The sequence below is a fragment of the Dermacentor albipictus genome, chromosome 1 (genome assembly GCF_038994185.2).
Source record: "Dermacentor albipictus isolate Rhodes 1998 colony chromosome 1, USDA_Dalb.pri_finalv2, whole genome shotgun sequence".
Lineage (NCBI taxonomy): Eukaryota > Metazoa > Arthropoda > Arachnida > Ixodida > Ixodidae > Dermacentor > Dermacentor albipictus.
Window position 1 is genome coordinate 85,077,413 of NC_091821.1, and position 17,917 is coordinate 85,095,329.

General features: G+C 46.9%; 1 protein-coding gene and 1 long non-coding RNA gene across 2 annotated transcripts in view; one reads left to right on the forward strand and one right to left on the reverse strand.

The window, feature by feature from the left end:
• The first annotated feature begins 3,405 nt into the window (after positions 1 to 3,405).
• Positions 3,406 to 17,917, forward strand: part of LOC135896217 (kynurenine--oxoglutarate transaminase 1-like) — a 131,873-nt gene continuing 117,361 nt past the window's right edge. Inside the window, exons 1-2 of the mRNA XM_070535071.1 lie at positions 3,406 to 3,480; positions 4,857 to 5,156. Of these exons, the coding sequence (XP_070391172.1) occupies positions 3,406 to 3,480; positions 4,857 to 5,156 (375 nt within the window). The remainder of the gene's footprint in view (positions 3,481 to 4,856; positions 5,157 to 17,917) is intronic.
• LOC139055411 (uncharacterized) overlaps positions 16,634 to 17,917 on the reverse strand; it is a 36,100-nt gene continuing 34,816 nt past the window's right edge. Inside the window, exon 3 of the long non-coding RNA XR_011511736.1 lies at positions 16,634 to 16,807. This is a non-coding gene — a long non-coding RNA (uncharacterized lncRNA). The remainder of the gene's footprint in view (positions 16,808 to 17,917) is intronic.

Below are 17,917 nucleotides of genomic sequence, written 5' to 3' on the forward strand. Positions count from 1 at the left end.
AGCAACCAGCAGTTGCTCTCTTCTGCTTCAGCGAGGCTGAAGCAGAAGCTCATCGCTGTTAGTGGAGTCTTTGTTAAAGGAATACGTGTGAAAAATAAAAAAAAATTCTGTGATAGCGCATACATGTGTTGCTCGATTTCTTTGCCTCAATCTATCGAAAAGGTGAAACAGCTTATTTGCTGCGCTCAAATTTCGCATTAGGAAGTAACGTAATCGTCGGTAATTTTTTTCAGTAACCATTTCACAGGGCACTGTTTCAACCGGAGTCGATAGCAAGCATCGATTGATGCTACTGGTTGGTGAGAGAAACACGGCCTGCGTGCGCAAAAGCGAACAGGGGATGATAAGGATGCTTACTGGAGTCTCCTTTGAAACGGGGTCGCGACAATTAAATGGTCTCGTAGCCTGCTTGAGCTAATCAGGTTTTATTACAGCTATCGCAGTCTTTCATTTTGCCTTCTTGATCATTCCTTTTTTTTTGTATTTCCTTAAAACCTGTATCTCTGCATTGTACAGTTATCTATAGGAGAGTTTGGTGTTGTGCTAGTTGGCATATGATTTCGAAATTTCAAGCAACGCTACGAAATGGGACAAAAAAGTGAAACACACACAAACACGTTTGTGTGTGTCTCAATTTATTGTCTCGTTTCCCGGCCCTGTTATAAATTTCGGAAAGAGTTGCCGATGTCTGCAACGACTCCAGTCCTCTCTATATCTTCCCTACTTTTTTTCCACAAATACTCGAAGCGTTTCTTGCTTACCTCTACTTCCGACGAGTTAATGCTTCCATCCGGTTTGAATCCCAGCGCTTCTGAAGCCTGGACGTTTCCTACGAATCTTCCTTAAGTTTTGTTCAATATGACTGCCATCTGATGTCCAACCTACGCGTACCGAAGAATGCAATCGTTACACTAATTGCTGATTGATCATGCAATGGTTCGTTGCGCCCCGAAGGTTAACATAATCATTCCCCTTGCATAATATGAAAGTCCCGATAGTTCTCCGCAAATGCACAACTCATTCTGTAAGGCTCAAACAATGTCGTGGAACGCATTGCCTCTCTAATATTCGCAGCGCATGATAGCACAGTTTATTTAGCGCTTGCCACCTGTTGCTATTCAGGCCGCATTTCCAGGAGGAAATGTGTTTCTCTTTTTATTGAAGGGGCGTCCTGGAAGCGAGTTCAGGCGCTGTTACGCGAGATATCATTTGCTTGATACTGGTGGTGAGTAAACAAGCGAGTATGCAGTCAGAAGAAACCCAAAAAGAAAGTGAGGCGTTAGACGCGTGCGTAGGTATTACACGCATCAACCAGTGCCACAAATCAATCCTCTTACTTTCGCAAGCATCACGCATTCACCAAGTCTCTGGGATGTTTGTGAGCGTTCACGTGTTTACTCCTCAATGAGCAATATATGTTGCTGGCGGATGTGTTGATGTGGAAAAAACTCTAGGGTTATTTAACCACTATGCTACACTCGGTGAGAGAGGCACTGAAAGTAATCACTGACTCGCTGTTGAGAAGAGCTGCATTTCCTGGAGCTTTTTTTTTCCTTCCAGGAGCGTCGCAATATTCCGCTTCCCCTTTTCAATGTGCCAATCATTGGCACTTTCCACTTGCCAGGATTATACTTGCGTTGTCTTACTGAAAATGTTTCTTGCAGCTTTGCTGTTTCTTGACTCCTGCATTTCCGCTGTTATTAATATTGTTGTGGTGCTATTTGCTCCGGAGCGAGCACAATGTTGTTAGCGAAGATGGATACCACTTGTGGTAGGCGTTTCTGAGTGGTCAGGGAGACTAGGTTTTCATGTGCATCGGTTGGAAAGCGAGGGCGAAGAAAGCCGGAATGCTTAATTGTGAATGTCCTAGTGCCCAGCATTTGTGCGTGTTGTGCCCGTTCGCTTTCAATGATGTCTCGAATGACCATAAAAGAAGGATAGCAAAGGAACAATGATGGGATTAAAAACTTCAATTCCGTTCGAGAGAACTGTTTGCTATTGGTCGGCCACTCTCACTGATAATATTGGGCAGGCGCAAAAGTAATTTCAATTCCTTTTTCTATCAAAGACAAGCAACTTTTGTTCGTCTGTTTGAAAGCTAAGGTTCCTTAGGGAGTCAACACGTTAATCGCCCTCGCTGTTCACACCCTATTTCTGACGAGCAGGCAGTGTTCTGATTCAACTGCAGTAAAACGAAGCTGCGAGTCAAAGAACATGGAAATGGTTTCTTCAATAATTTTTAGGTGTTACCTTTTTTACTGCAAGAAAGCGGTGTGGATGGCGCAAGCTTGAAACTGTCAGATGCAGCAGAATCGTGTAGGCCAGATTAGGAAGTTTGGGCTATTTTCGCGACATCCGGTCAGGCATTTCAAGTGTTTGCGACTTTGTTTCTTTGCGCCTACTCGATTTCCTTTTCCTCGTGTAGACGTTGGAGCTGTGTGTTCTAAAGTAAGTCGCGGGGAATGTTTTGTCCTTGGGAAGACTACTGAAGGCAACGCATAACTTCAAAACAACGCATGACAACACGACACTCTACCGCTGCTTGCGATTAGACGGACGTAAGGTACCAACTTGTCATCAACTGTTAATGTCACGCTAAGCCAAGAATTCGTCCGTTCACGACATCTTAGCCAGGTAAATCTCTGTGGGTTTTCTGCACCTGTATATGTAATATTTAGGTCCTCCTTATCATACGAGAACCATTGAACCTGTCGGCACATCTTTATGGAAATATATTCTCCACCCGATCGTCTGGCACAAAAAATTACCAATAACGTTGTATTTATACCACGTTATATAGTACATGTTCGGAAAGCACCGTTCTTCATTTAATTTTACATGTGCCATGGAAAAATCATGATCATATATATTCAATAAAATGTTATTGCTCTATAGGCTTTTCAAAAGTAGGGGTAATTTTTCCATGGTGAAATAGAGTTAAAAATGACCGACTCAGCTACTCCTTTTTCTTTCTTTTTTTGTGTGTGGTTGTTGTTATATAACAGCAGTGTGCTATAGGAATGCCGCATGGCTAGGAATGACGCAAGTGCGGATGAAGACAGGCACGAAAATCATAGGCCTTCTTCTGCCTACATTTCTGCATGCGCTGGATATAAAGTATTTCTAGTTACACCAGATGGATTGTGCATCAGCGGTGCTCGGTACTAGTAAACGGCATCGTTCCCATTTCCACGGGGCGCTGAAGACAGCATGTTTTCAGAGAATGCACAAGAACAATTTATCACTGCACTTAAACACTTCCGGCCACGTAGCAACAGTCGTCTGATTATGTTACAGCGTGCTCCGTCTTGACGAGAGTTCCGCGGTCAGTGTCGGACTGTCTTTTCGAGAGCACCATGAATCACCTTTGTTGTGTTGTGGGCTACAAACGTAGTGACTGGCAATATGTCACGCTTCGACATCGTGTCCCTCTGCAACCCTGCAGACGAAGTTGAGTGGCTGCAGCGCATGGGACTATCGGTATCCGATCGGCGCCAGGATTTGCGCGTTTGCGGCCGCCACTTTACACCGGAGGATTACTGCCCCAATAGCGTTTCGCGAGTACGGTATTCGGGTAAACGCAAGCGAAGGGACAGTGCATGGCCGCTTGACCATGCTGTTTCACGGAATGAGCAGAAGCGCAAACGTGAAGGATCTGCATGGTGCAGCCACCTGGTGGCACAGAGCTCAACCAAACACAGCAGTAGTAACGAAGTGTATTCTCCTTTGCTCCTGGTGTAAATTTTTCGCAGGAACGTAATCATTAACATGCTGTTTTTGTAAATGTTTAAAATGTTTCCCACTTGGTTAGAGCAACATTAGCTCTTTGTTTGGCTGGTTAAGCTCTACACAACAGGTGGCTGGACCGTGCAAGACCGACCAGGCAGCTCACGTACGTCTACGCTAAAGTTGCTTCATCAGCTTGAATTTATGCCTCCACCTATCTGTGGAAACGCCCAGCTCGCCTGTCGTTACCGGAATACCAGACACGTTCCGCGCTGCGGCAGAATGCTCGCAAAGCACGCTGCTTCAATAGCTCTTTCTTGGGGTCGACTGCCAAGCGGCTGCCGGAGCGGTTGAAGAGGCTTCGGGCGCTTGCTCCCAGAGAAGCGGAAGTAGGCGACACGACGTGCCATCATGACGCAGAGCCAATGAAGGCGGAGCTTAGCCCCGATCACTCGGCGAACGAGTTGAGGAGAAAATGCGTGGCTATGGTGGAAGGTAACTTGTAATCGTCCGTAGCTCTCTTAGTATGAGACGCTTCATACCAATTGTGGTGCGAAAGATTAACTTTACCTGTACCCTACGCGTCTACAAAATTTGTCCGAACCATTTGAGAGGCCCTCTAAGGGAGGAGAGCCATTCATTGTCTTATATGGCGCATACATTTATTAACAGAGGTGATACGCGAATGTATGTGCGCACGCACATCGCCACGATGGCCACAGATTAGGACTATATATAGTTCGTACCTTTGTTCAGTATTCTAGGTCACCTCTGTTTCGTGCGCTAAACAGCCTCGCTGGTCATCCGTCTTCACAGTGTGGAAGGGTTGGAGGAATGGATGGATGGATGGAAAAACTTTATTGACAGAACATATTCCTACGGGTGGGCAGCACAACCCGGACGAAGGACAAAAGGAAGTGCATGATACGAACGATACTGCGCTCCTATCGTGCACTTCCTTTTGTCCTTCGTTAGGGTTGCACTGCCCACCCCTAGGAATATGTTCAGTCACCAACTCGCCCAGTTTGCTGGGTTAGTTCAGTTTAAGCCAGTCCTGAGATGCGCTAGTATCGCACAGCGCTACATAAATTGCCGCAATTGTTCGACGCTCTCCCATTACTTTTCTACAGATGTTGCTGTTGCCGCTCCTGGGACAGCTGTTGTCGCTGCCTGCTGTACAGCTGGCGGACATCCGGGCCAATGAACAACGCATGAGCAGTATACCTTGCATGGACCGCTCATCGATCTTTCGCGTCTTATTGAACCGGCTGCATCACCCGCCGCCGATTCTGGACAACTTCAAGCTGCTCGTCGGACAACGGGGGACGACGATATCTACACCACCTCCTCAAAAGCGCGCGCATTTGGACAAAGTTTCGGGCCACGACAGTGCTACAAATCTTCGACGCTCCGCAACTGCTTTCCTACAGGTCAGTTATTATCAAGCTCGCTGTTACCGCAGCAATATTGTTCGCCTTCTGGCGGTGTCCCGGTCCCCCAATCCTTTCAAACGGTCTTGCACTACTCTTGTTTTTGTATTGCGTTTGTTACTTCTGAGTAGGGATGTCGAGGAAAACCCCGGTCTTATGACAGAGGCCCAAGAAGAGAAGTTAGACGGTGTGGATTAAGCCGTAAAGCCCAGACCACACGTACACCCGTGAGCAAAAGTATACGGACCACGGGAGCATGTGCCCAACTGCATCGACGCGCCGTCGTCTACCGACGCGGTACCAGGCGGTACCTGCTGTCGAGAGGGCCGCTAGAGCAGCGGTGCGCATGCGCGTCCCATCATACCTGCTGGCCTGACATGTAGCTTTGCCTGACGTGGTTATAGTGCTCGTAGGCTGAACGTCCATTGGGCGTCGTTTTCCCTGCTCCGTCGCATCTGGGCCGTTGTTTTACCCAGCGGCTGTGGCTGGGCTGGCACGCGCGTCCACCGCGCTTCGCTTCCATTCCCCGCCCGCCCCCCTTGGGGGGATTATCGCGCGCCGCTCTGCCTTCTTTGACGCCTTTAGATGACTCGCGCAAAACGGCTTTCTGCGGCGTTGTATTATCTCTCACTGTTCCAATGTTTGCTGCCGCAGGTAGAAGCAAGGTTTTGCAATCGGTGACCGCCGTCGCGTTAAGACGTAGAACTGAGTTGCAGGCGCTACTATGCTCCGCAAGCAGCAGGATACTAAAATGAGAAATTAGCGGCACCGTACTGCCTTTATTTCTTCAAACCCTTCAACAAGGCTTTAACAAGTAATGCATGCGAGGGTGTCACTACAAACAGATGCGGCAACGCTGACACATGCGCGAGAATATAAAATGTGCAGCTGTGCGGTGCACGCTGCCGCGAAGTTCCAATTAGTTTCCCCCTTGCGAATCGGTTCGGGGTGGCCGACCTGAATCACTGGTCTAGGTGACCACCGACAGACTCCGGTTTTGAGGGCACTTAGGACAAACCAACGTGCTGCTGTTATTTTCGGAGATTATAATTTTCACAACTGTATGCATGATTTCACTACGCTGTCAATTTTCCATAGGCGGCGATGACGCCTCGGAGGTGCCGTGGTATCCACTCATAACGCGACGCCATGAGGAGACCCCGACCAGTGATTCAGGTTGGTCACCCCGACCCGATTCGCAAGGGGCAACTGTAATTGGAGCATCATGAGAGCGAAGCGCGGCGTATGCACGTGCCAAGTCCAGCCGCAGCCGCTGAGTAAAACAACGGCCCAGGTGCGACGGAGCAGAGAAAACGACGCCCAGTGGACGTTTAGTCTACGAGCATCATGACCACGTCAGGCAAAGCTACATGTCAGGCCAGCAGATATGATGGGATGCGCATGTGCACCGCTGCTCTAGCGGCCCTCTCGACAGCAGGCACCGCGTCGGTAGACGGCGCGTCGATGCAGTTTGGCACGCGCTCCCGTGGTCCGTATACTTTTGCTCACGGGTGTACGCTTGCGGAAGCGCGCAAGCTCGCGTTTACGCGCCTGTGCGCGTGCCAAACGCCTCGCGAGGAATGGTGGTTTTTATCCACAAGAACGCGCTTTTATGCGCGTGATACCACGCGTACACTATAGGCTCACTCATAGACGCCTTGGAAGATGCCACTTCGCACTTTGTTATTGGCAGTGTTTCAAAAGGCTTCGATATGTATAAACGTAATTGTTATATTTTTAGAGCTGTTAGATCTACACAAAAACGAAAGATTAAGCACTTCCTTGCATGATATAACTCTGCTTCACTGAGAGTTGAATGTACTGCGCCGTAGCTGCGTAACGCCCGCGCGAGTCAACTCAAGCGCGCGAGAGTGGAAGGGAGAGAGAGAGAGGGAGACGCGCACAAACTGCGTACCCTATAGAGTGATAGGGGGCGGCGTTCTTAAAGTATATCGTGACGGCACGCAGACCGCAAGAACCTTAATAATAATAATATATGGGGTTTTACGTGCCAAAACCACTTTCTGATTATGAGGCACGCCGTAGTGGGGGACTCCGGAAATTTTGACCACCTGGGGTTCTTTAACGTGCACCTAAATCTAAGTACACGGGTGTTTTCGCATTTCGCCCCCATCGAAATGCGGCCGCCGTGGCCGGGATTCGATCCCGCGACCTCGTGCTCAGCAGCCTAACACCATAGCCACTGAGCAACCACGGCGGGTCGCAAGAACCTTAGTAACGCGAGTAGGGCCTTATGTGCGGATGTTCTTTGAATCAATAATGAACATTCTAAATATGCACGCCGCGCTCAAGACAGGCCTTGAAAGTCTGACTAAACGAGTTCAGAAACTTGAAAGCAAAGTTTGAATCTGCTTCATTGGCTGACGCCTCAGCACATCTCGAAAGTGGAATTTCTAGCATCGTTAAGTAAATTGATAACCTAGAAAACTGGTCGCGAATATCGAATGTTTTGTTCTATGGTGTTACGATGCTGACGAATCCGGACGCTGGAAAAGTTCAGAGAGACTTGTGCATGACTTCAGGCGTCATAAGCTTGGTGACACTGACTTCCATTGCTAGGTGACACGATGTGGACCGTTTTTCGACTGTGAAAAAGCGTCACAATATAGCCAGGCTATTCAACAATAAAGAAGTTCAGGCTACCTTTTAAATAAAGGCCACAAGCTGAGGGTCACCGATTTCAGCATCGGAGGTAACTGTTTGGAAGCCGTTCCTGATAAACGCTGCCAACTTTTTTTCTATTCTCTCGATCGGTTAAACAAGAAGGTGACAACGTGCGCCTAACGTTCGACAAACTGCATATCAATAAAGATATTTATGTGTGGGATGTCGCGGCTAGCTGTGCTGTGCCAGTTCGTCATCGCACCACAGTTCGACCGGTCTCGACAGATAAGTATACTTTTCCAGTGATTGCGTCATTTTCGCCTAATATGCATCCTAATTCAAACAGTAGTACCTATTTCCATTTCAGAAACATTAGAAGTGTTCTTTCCAAAACTGTCACCCTTTCTTCACTCGTGGATTCTACGTGCGTTTCACTTCTAGTATTAACGATTTTTTGTTGTGACAAAAATAAAATAGAAAAGAGAGTCACGTCCATATAGCCACAAAGAAACAATAATCTGCTATTCCTCTGACTGTTGCTACTTTCTTTGAATGTGTATCGACACAGTGTTTATTCGGAATTACTGATATTATTGGTGCTTTCTCCCGGCCGCGCGATAAGCCTGATTGATTCTCTAGTGAATTTCATAGAATGCTCAGCGACCTACATGTGAGTTTTTCCAACTCTATTTTTTCTCGTGTTTGGCAACTTCCATTTCCAAATTTTCAAAACGTTGGTTGGTCCACCCTGTCCGTTAATACCTGTGATAAAGAAGCCCACACCTTTCTTCATTCTTGGTTAGATTTTTATCTTGCAGACCTTATTATTAGTCCTACGCATCGTTCCGCCACCGCGGCAAATATCCTTAATGTCGTCATAACAAATGCAGACGTTTCTTTTTTTCCGATATACTGCATTTAAATGGTCTTTCCGATCACGACATTATCACCGGGTTCATCCCTCGTCCATTCAGCCAAATAAAACTACCATTAAGCGAATCCGTTGCTACAACTGCACTAACTTTGAGATCAACTCCGAACTACACACCATTTCTGAATACTTCCTGACTCATTATTCATCTCGCCCAATTGAGCTAAACTGGCTGTTACTCAGAACCACATCGTCTGACCTGGTTGTGAACTGTATGCGAATAATCACCATCTTATATCATAAAAATGCACCTTGGTTCGCACGCCGTCTTAACAAGAAAAAAAAAGACACTTGTACAGCCAAGCAGTGAACACAGGTCTCCTTTCATCGTGGATCGCAAACAGGAATTGTGATAATGATTATCAGTTGCTGCTTAGGACTCGTCATCATTTCATCAGTCAGGACCTATCCACAATGTTAACCAATAATTATTCGAGATTCTGGCACGTCACCAATCCGAGTTCGCATCCCGGTATAGTACTGATTAATGTTGCCGGTGATACGATCTCGACCGGGTGAGGTGGGTCTTCATCGCAAGAATCAGGAAACGACGCCGAAGCTGGGCATTGTGAGGATGAAAAAAATTAGAAAAGATTGTATTCACTTCATTGGTACATGGTTGTGACTCTCATCCGAGTCTAGAGCAGTTCTGATTAACATGATTAACGGCATTAAATAACCCCTTGCGGTCTTGTGGTTGTTGACGTCTTCTTCTGTAGCCTGTGGAAGTAAGTTCTACCGTCGACGACCTCCGGCCCTTCGGGTTTTGTTGCCTTCGTCCTTCCTTTTGTGTTTGCTCGTGGAATAAAGGAGGCGACGTTGTTTCGGAGAAGAGCGCAGTTATGGTGACATGGGGACGCCCGCTTGAACTCGTCTCACACTTGACAGGTTGATGTCCAGGCTTACCGTAACAGCTTTTTCTGGGACGAGACAAATCATCTTGTCATGGGAACGTATGCCTGAATGTCTCTCAAACCGGACACGTCGATCATAACAGGTTGTCCGCCACCACAGGAGGTCTCGAAGGGGCTGCAGTATTTAAGCACCTCGAAGAGACCGGTAGACCTCGTTCCTCTGCTTCGTTTCACCGATCGTTCCGAAGCCTGCCTGTTGACACCTTCTGGAAATATACCACGCCAAGCCCAAGGCACAGCAAACAGAGAGCACCCAACCAACCACGAGAACTGCCAAGTTCACAGGTCCTTCTCATAAAACCCTATTAGAATCGTATCTGCTGCCCTCATTCGAGATTTCTGAAGACTAACTACGGAGAAAACCAGACTTCAGTGCGTATTTCAACCAGTCTAACGTTTAACGTTTTTGTGTTTCCTTTTCCTAGACAGCCACAGTTGTTGAAAGACTGAGAACTTATTGAAACCCAGCAATAATGGCACCAATCATAAATTCAAACCGGACAAACAAAACGCCTACGAAAAAAAGCAAACAACGAAAACGAGCCCTTTACAACAAACAAGAAACTTATCGATGCGCCTAATTCAACAATTATTACCTCTTAATGCGCACTCGATTGGATCGCTGTCTGAAGGCCTGCGGGCCTCGCCAAAAGCAACAAAGGGCTCCAGGCATACGCTGCCCTCTATCGTCGTCTGCACCATTGTGTGCGCGCTGCTTGCTTTTTCGTCCTTAAAGAGGAGGCCGTAAACGCGGGAAGAATTTCCAGCCTCTTTTTTCCCTCACTCCCGCTGCGCATCCTACTGCAGTGACAGTCTGACTGGTCCTGTTCGTACGCGCATATCTCCGCCCGGTTGAACGTTTCAGCCGCACCCCTACTCGCAGAGACGTGTTCTGATTTGTTAGGTTACGACTTCGTTTTCCCACCTGCCACAACGAGCCCTTTGAAGTTCTGCGTGATGGCCTGTTCCCTTGTCTTACGGGTTGTGGTGTGGCGACTTGCTCTATTTTTCGCTGAGCCGAATACATGGCTCGCTTGATCTTACGCTTCTCAACCAATTTTTGCCATGCCAGGCTCCCGCCTATGCGCCTATGAAGTTCCCGAGCGTCGAGTTCCTGTCCCGCTGCACCGCCCTGGCATTCTCCTCCCTTTTTGACGATTCCGGAAAGTCTCCCAAGTGCGGAGCTCCGAGAGGAGGTTTTCAGCGCCTCCTTGAACCTTTTGGATCTGTTTAAACTGTTCTTGTCTCCGAAAGGAACGTCCTCCAGAATAGTCCTTGTTCTGACTTTCGCGACGTAATTCTTCTGTTCTTCCCTCGCGATTCCTTCTTTAACAACCTTTAGTAGGTCTAAAGAGCTTTCTGAATGTGTTAGTACCAAACTAGTCTCTACTTCCTCGGCTAGCCCTTGCTGCGGTATTCTCACTGATCCGGATGCCTTCTCACTAGCACTTCTTTTTTACTGATTTCACTAGCTACGTGCCCTGCTTCCCGATTGTCTCCGTCATGAGGCATATTTTGGCTTCGTTGCCATGATTTATCTCTGCCGCGATCTCTTGAGCTTTGCAACGCGTGAGAGCTTGGACCGTATGGTCTCCAAAACTCAGGCCCTTTTTCTTCAACATCATTTCCGAGTGATTTGAAGATAAGTATAGGGATAGTGTTTCTACAGATTTGGCGATACTGCTGCTTCAGTCAGCAATAGTCTAAACAGCCCTGCAATCTTCACGCTGGCTACGGGCAAGCGAACACTATTCTTCTCGACTACCTGCCGAATACACGCATATTCCCCGATGAAATCCTCAGGTTTAACAAACGCACGGTGGACAGTGTCCATTGGCGCACCTGAGTGCCTAAGTACTTTACATTGAGAGAGACAAGTTGTCATCGCCGCCTTTCACAAAAGAAAGGAACTATTCTAGCCTTCCGACAGCCGATCGCAAGGTGTCCAGGCTCTTGGAAACGGAAACAGACGACCGGTTTCCTAGCCTCAAACGCTTTCGATGTTTTTCTTTCGTCTTTTACTGCGGTGTTGTTCTCTCCTAAATTATCGGGCTGCACGTCTTTTGTCCCTCCGCCAGCTTTTTCGTCGTGAATGGGGCGCCTCTTTTCCTCTTTGCTGAATTTAGTGAATCGCCTGACACGCGTTTTCTCGGATTCGCGACGTGCACAGCGACTTTATCTGCTAGCACTGCAGTGCGTTCCAAGTCCTTTTCGCCCGACCTAACTTGAGTCCACAGGCGCATCTCTTTGCTCAAGGGCCCATAGAACTGATCCATGCAGATTAACTCAACTACCTTGTCGTGATAACCGAACGCATCTCCCCCTTTTATCCACTCAATTATGTTGTCTTTGAGCTCATAAGTGAAATCTTGAAATGACTCGCCCGGCATTCTAGCTGTCTCCCGAAAACGACTACGGAAAGCCACCGCTGAGAGCCGATATTTCCTTAGCAACGCAGCTTTTGCTTTCTGATAGTCATCAGATTCGTCTCTCGTTAGTCTTGCATTTATTTCGTTTGCTTCGCCAGGAAGGACGGTCAGAATCTTTTCTGGCCAATTTTAGAGCTCCAACCCGTTTTTCTCGCAGGTTCGTTTAAAAGTAACGACAAACAATACAATCCCGTCGCTTACCTTGTACGACGGCATGAGATCCTTCATTTTTACTCCTGCTTCACCAGAATGTCTTTCATTTATTGAGATGTTATTCTCCGTTTGCATGGCCGGATCCCGCTGGATGTCTAGTTCTTTTCGCTTTAGTTCATGAGCTCTCTGTTCCTCTCGTTCCTTTCTTTCTGTAGCTTCCCTTTGATCAGCTTTCGGCTGCTCTCGTTCCTCTCATTAAGCAGCTTCTCTTTGATCAGCTCTCTGCCTTTCTTCTACTGCGATTGCTCAGCTTTTTGCCTTTCCTCTGCAGCTCTTTGTTCAGCTTTCTCAGCTCTTTGTCTTTCTTCTGCAGCTTGTTGTTCAGCTTTCTCAGCTCGTTTCTCTATTTCTTCCCATGCTTCTGAAGTTTCGTCCTCAAGAGCCCCGAACTTCTTAATCACCTCAGTAAGCTGTGTCTTTCTCTGACTTTTCCCAAGCTCAGTTCCCAGCTCTTCTCAAATTAATAACAACTCTGCTTTTCTCTATTTGCTTAAACCCATTGTCAATCCAGAACGAGGACTTTGTTACTGTGTTGTGACGTGAGCAAGCTTTCAACAGGAGCCTGCATGTACAAAAATTAATTTGCAGTTTTAGAGAACACACGAGCTAAAGCTTGGGATATTCTCAAAGAAAGTCAAGCGCTCACCATTCTGCTGAAGCCAGGACGAACGGTGGAGTATCCCATTGCTGCCAACCAGTTGATACGACCTCGACCGTGTGAGGTGGGTCTTCATCGCAAGAATCAGGAAACGACGACGAAACCAGGCATCGTGATGATGAAAAAAAGTATAAAGATTGTGTTCACTTCATTGGTACATGGTTGTGACTCTACATGGTTGTGACTCATCCGAGTCTCGAACGGTTCTGATAAACACGGGGGCCAGGATGGCCTTAAATAACCCCTTGCGGTTTTGTGGTCGTCGACGTCTTCTTCGGGAGCCTGTGGAAGTAGGTTCTGCCGTCGACGACCTCCTCCCCTTCTGGTTTTCTTTCCTTCGTCCTTCCCTTTGTGTCCATCCGGGGAATAAAAGGGTTGACGCTGTTTCGGAGCAGAGGGCAATTATGTTGACATGGGGACGGCCGCTTTAACACTTCTCCCGCTTGACAGGTTTATGCCCAGGCTTACCGTAACAGCCTTTTCTGGGACGAGGCAAATCATCTTGTCATTGGAACGTACGCCTGAATGTCTCTCACACCCGACAGGTCGATAATACCAACGGTTAACTAGTCACTCAAAATGAGTGTTCGCAGCTCCTTAACGATGCATTTCCATCCGTGTTCACTAATGAAGGCATTACTTCTTCCCTTGACTTCTTCGCTTGAACTAGGTGGAAGGAAGCGGACTAGGAGATGGAGTCACGTGTTAGGAAAGTCTCCAAACAATCGGCTCTGCAGGAGCCAGAGCAGGGTTCTGGCTTCCACAAAAAAAATCAGGGGTTTTACTTGCCAAAACCACGATCTTATTACGAGTCACTATATAGTGGGGGGTTCCGGATTAATTTTGACCAACTGGGTTTGTTTAACGTGCACCTGACGCACGATACATGGGCGTTTTTGCATTTCGCCCCCAAGGAAACGCAGCCGCCGCGGCCGGGATTTGATCCCGCGACCTCGTACTTAGCAACGCAATGGTACCGCACACACATGTGCGTTCCAGCTTAGCAGGTGTGTACTTACCGCATCGGTGTGCATACAGTAGTCTGAGCAGCAAGGATAGTAAACGTCAAGCTAAATCTATCACTCGTAAACGCCGAAAGTTTTCTCAACGATGAGCAAAACGAGAGCAAGGTAAAAGCGGTTGTCAACCTATATATTTCAAGGCCATGAAAAAGACAAGTCCACTTGTCGAAACGCTGGCTCCCACTTTCACCTAGTTCTCGTTTTGCTAATCGTCTTGAATCTCTATCTGCCGCCTTCCCCGTGTTTCCCCCCAAGTTTTCCCAGTTTTTCATCGGTTTCATCTAGTCCACCAATGAGATGCGATGCCGGTGACGCCACTGCCGACGTTCCTCATCGTGCCAGTGTTGTGACACGCTTTGTATATTTACTACCGGGCTGTTCCTGCTGCGCAGCAGCAGTCATCTTGCGTGTTGTGCAGCGCCATGTATGGCCTCCACAGGTTTCCGTGCGAGGAGCTCGAGCGCAACGCTAAGCCTTGCCATCACTGGCAATGCTTCTCCTTCGGTTGAAAGTGCCACTTTCTTTACAATTGCGCATTGTGTTTAGAAGACAGAGTGTTACACCGGAGTTTCAAATAAAATGCGTTGGCAGAAATTGTTAATGCAGGCTTTGCTTCTATCAGCTTTGCCCTGTTAACTGCTCGCGTATCCTGCCGGGAAAAGTTGTTTTGCAATGCTTTATTGTCACTGTAGTTTTAATTTCATATCGTGGGATACACCACCTATACGCTATGGTATTTTTAAGGCGTGAACACCGCGAGTTCCTCCGGCGTGCGCGGGCCGAGCCTGTGCATTCAGTCGCGGGCCCGGCGCAGGTCTGTTCGATGCAGGCCTGAACCCGGACCACGCCTGGGCTTCGTGCGGTGTGCAGGTGTGAGGTGTGCCGAAAAGTTTGCCCCTTGCAGTGCTCTAGCGCCGCCGGTGCTTCTGTGAGACGCGAGGCTGAGTGACGCGGGAGCAACGAGCCGTTGCAAGGTTACCAGTATGGCGTGGGGAGACATGTTCTTGTAGTGGAGTATATATATATATATATATATATATATATATATATATATATATATATATATATATATATATATATATATATATATATATATATATATATATATATACATATATATATAAATACACGTTCCTCGAGTAAGTACGTTCCTCGAGCGACGGCCAGTCGTGCGGCAATTTTGCGTGCATTTGCGCGCCTCTTTGACGCTCGGCAAAACACTTTTGTGTAGCACGTATTGAGCGACTGAAAGTTGTATCGGGAGTTTTAGATGCTGCCCTACAATTTTCTCGTTGACACTTTCATCTGGCTGTAATATTTGAGAAGCTTATTAATTAATTAAGACTAATCACGCGATTAGGCAGTGTGCAAAAATAATCTGAGTACTATCTTCAAGCGACGGCAACCAACATTACCTTGGTTCTGTCCAGATACGTAATTTATTAAATTGTAATGCGTGATAGTTGGGACAGCCCGTATATTGATGCGTCCGCTCGTGGCGAGAGGTGTGCCTGGAGAGGACTGCAGCCGAAAGGGGTCGCACGTGTGCCCAGCACCTTTGGCGATTTTGTCCGACAGCTCAGCGCACACTGCAGTTGTGCACACCTCTGCTCTTTGTCTTTCCTTTCGAGTCGTATATTTTGTGTACGTGTGCGCGAAGTCTTTCGCGGCCCACCACACTTCTTGTAACCTCATGCTCACATGTATAATTGTTTATCTATATTAAACTAGAAATATTTAGACCATTGCGGCGTCTGCCGTCATTCCTGATCAGCACCCACCATGGTTTCTCAGTGACTATGGTGTTGGGTTGCTAAGAACGGAAGTCGCGGGATCGAATCCCGGACGCGGCGGGCGCATTTGGATGGGGGCGAAATGCGAAAACACGCGAACCCCTATAAACATTTCTACCGACATTTTTCAGACCGTCTTTAGAATATAGTTACTAGCACCTACCAACAATTAATAGAAATTGTTCTAACAGTCTTTAGGCTTCCGAATAACTCCCTAGTAACAGCCTAGAAACATTTGGCTACCAACATTATTTTGAATCAGGTTCATAGGCTGTCTGTGAAATTCCTACTAACTGTCTTCCTATTAGGCTTCCTATTACCATTCATTAAATTGAAGTATGTTAATAGGCCGTCGGGTAACTGCCTACTAACGGTCTAGAAACACGTTTCTTTAGACCCCCTATTAACATTCCTTAAATTGAAGCATGTTCGCACATTATCTGGAAACATCCTATTAACCATTTACTAGCGCTTTCTTCAGACACCCTAGTAATATTGCGCCAACATATGGCCACCTACATTGAATCGAAGCAAATTTGTAGACTTTGCCAACATCCTACCATCATGACTTGGTCATTTATTTAAAACGTTTAGACATTCTAGAGACATTAGACAGCATCGGTCACAGTGTTTGCATAAAACATGTTCAATGCTGCTTATAAATATATACTATCATGCAAATATATAGCTTTTAATCACCCATTATACCACCCTATTATGCTCAGTTCCGCAGCTACTCATTTCATTTTTGGGGTTCCATTAACTTCGCGCGCCTTGTGCGATCTTCCTGGAGCATTGATAAATTATAAGCTCTTGACGCGCTGTGCAGCTGAAGCCACGAGGGGCGAAAGGAGCTACTGTAAGTAAAGTTGTGACAAATTAGAAACGTTGCGAAGTTTGTATCATTTATTACATTCAATCAGTCAAACTTCCGAACAGCAGAAATGAGACTGTAGCTATGCGAAGCTGCTTCAGCACTCTGGGCGTTAGTTGCACTTGCACCTCAGCTATAATGGATACGTTTCTTTTTGTGAGCTTGTTGCTGTGCGATTCTGGACGTTGTATCCTGAAAGAAAAAGGAAATGAGTAGCAGTTACCAGTGTATTACTGTCCGATAACTGTACCGCAGCTGGCAGGCAAGTTGCAGAAACATTTACATTACGGAACGAAGAAAACGCCGTGGGCTTCGCAAGCACGGTGCTGGTTGGCTTGCATCGATAAATCAGCTACAACACAGCATAAGCAGAAACAGCAGCAAACGTAGTTAGATTGCTGCTACAATACACGACCAAACACCTACATCGCTCCGAGAGTACGACGCCGGCATCGCAAAGCAACTGATATCGATGGCGATGATCTCTTTCTTTGCCTCGACTCAGACTACTGTCAAATTTGTGCGCATGCGCGAGAGAGGCATGTAACATCTTTCATTTACCCACTTCGCCTTGATCACCGCCAAACTATAGAGCCCCTCTTTACGCCGAACCATTCCTACCTTGCGAAGGTTGAATGACACCAAGATCACCTCTCGGTAACAGGCGTGGCGGGCCTTAGTGTGCACATACCCTTTTGGGGGACTGGACTTAGAGGCAGCAATGTACGTTATGGCCGAGGTTGAAAAACGATCTGACCAGACAGCCGGCTTAATTTTGTTGTGCAGATAGGGGCTGTATAATTTTATTTTTCGTGACAATTGTTGTGAAGACCGACTATTTCTCCAAATGTAATAAAAGTTAAAAAATAGGATCATATAGGGTAAATTAGGTGGTTATTATATCTTGCACAAGAACACCTTTTAGCATTTGCCGCTTTCAAAGACAAAAATTCGCTTCTTGGCGCCCAGCGCAATATAAAAGTGAAAGCTATTCTAGTAGCACTCTTATGTTTAAATAGACGTCCAAAGCGTGGCGGCTACGACATTACCGGTTTTCTGGCGTCAGAAGCACGGCAAAAGCATGACCTTTGATATCCTGGCTCTTGGTAGCGCGGAATGCGATAATTACGGATGCTGTAGGGCCACCGAAAAACCTTATCAGATCTCAGAACTTTGTCGCCGTGTTATGAAGCGAAATCACTGAATATTAAGAGTGCATAATTATCACTTTTCGATCTGTTTTCTCACAGCAAGCAACCATCACCGTAAAGCAGATCAGTTGACATAGTTACTTTGCCTTCT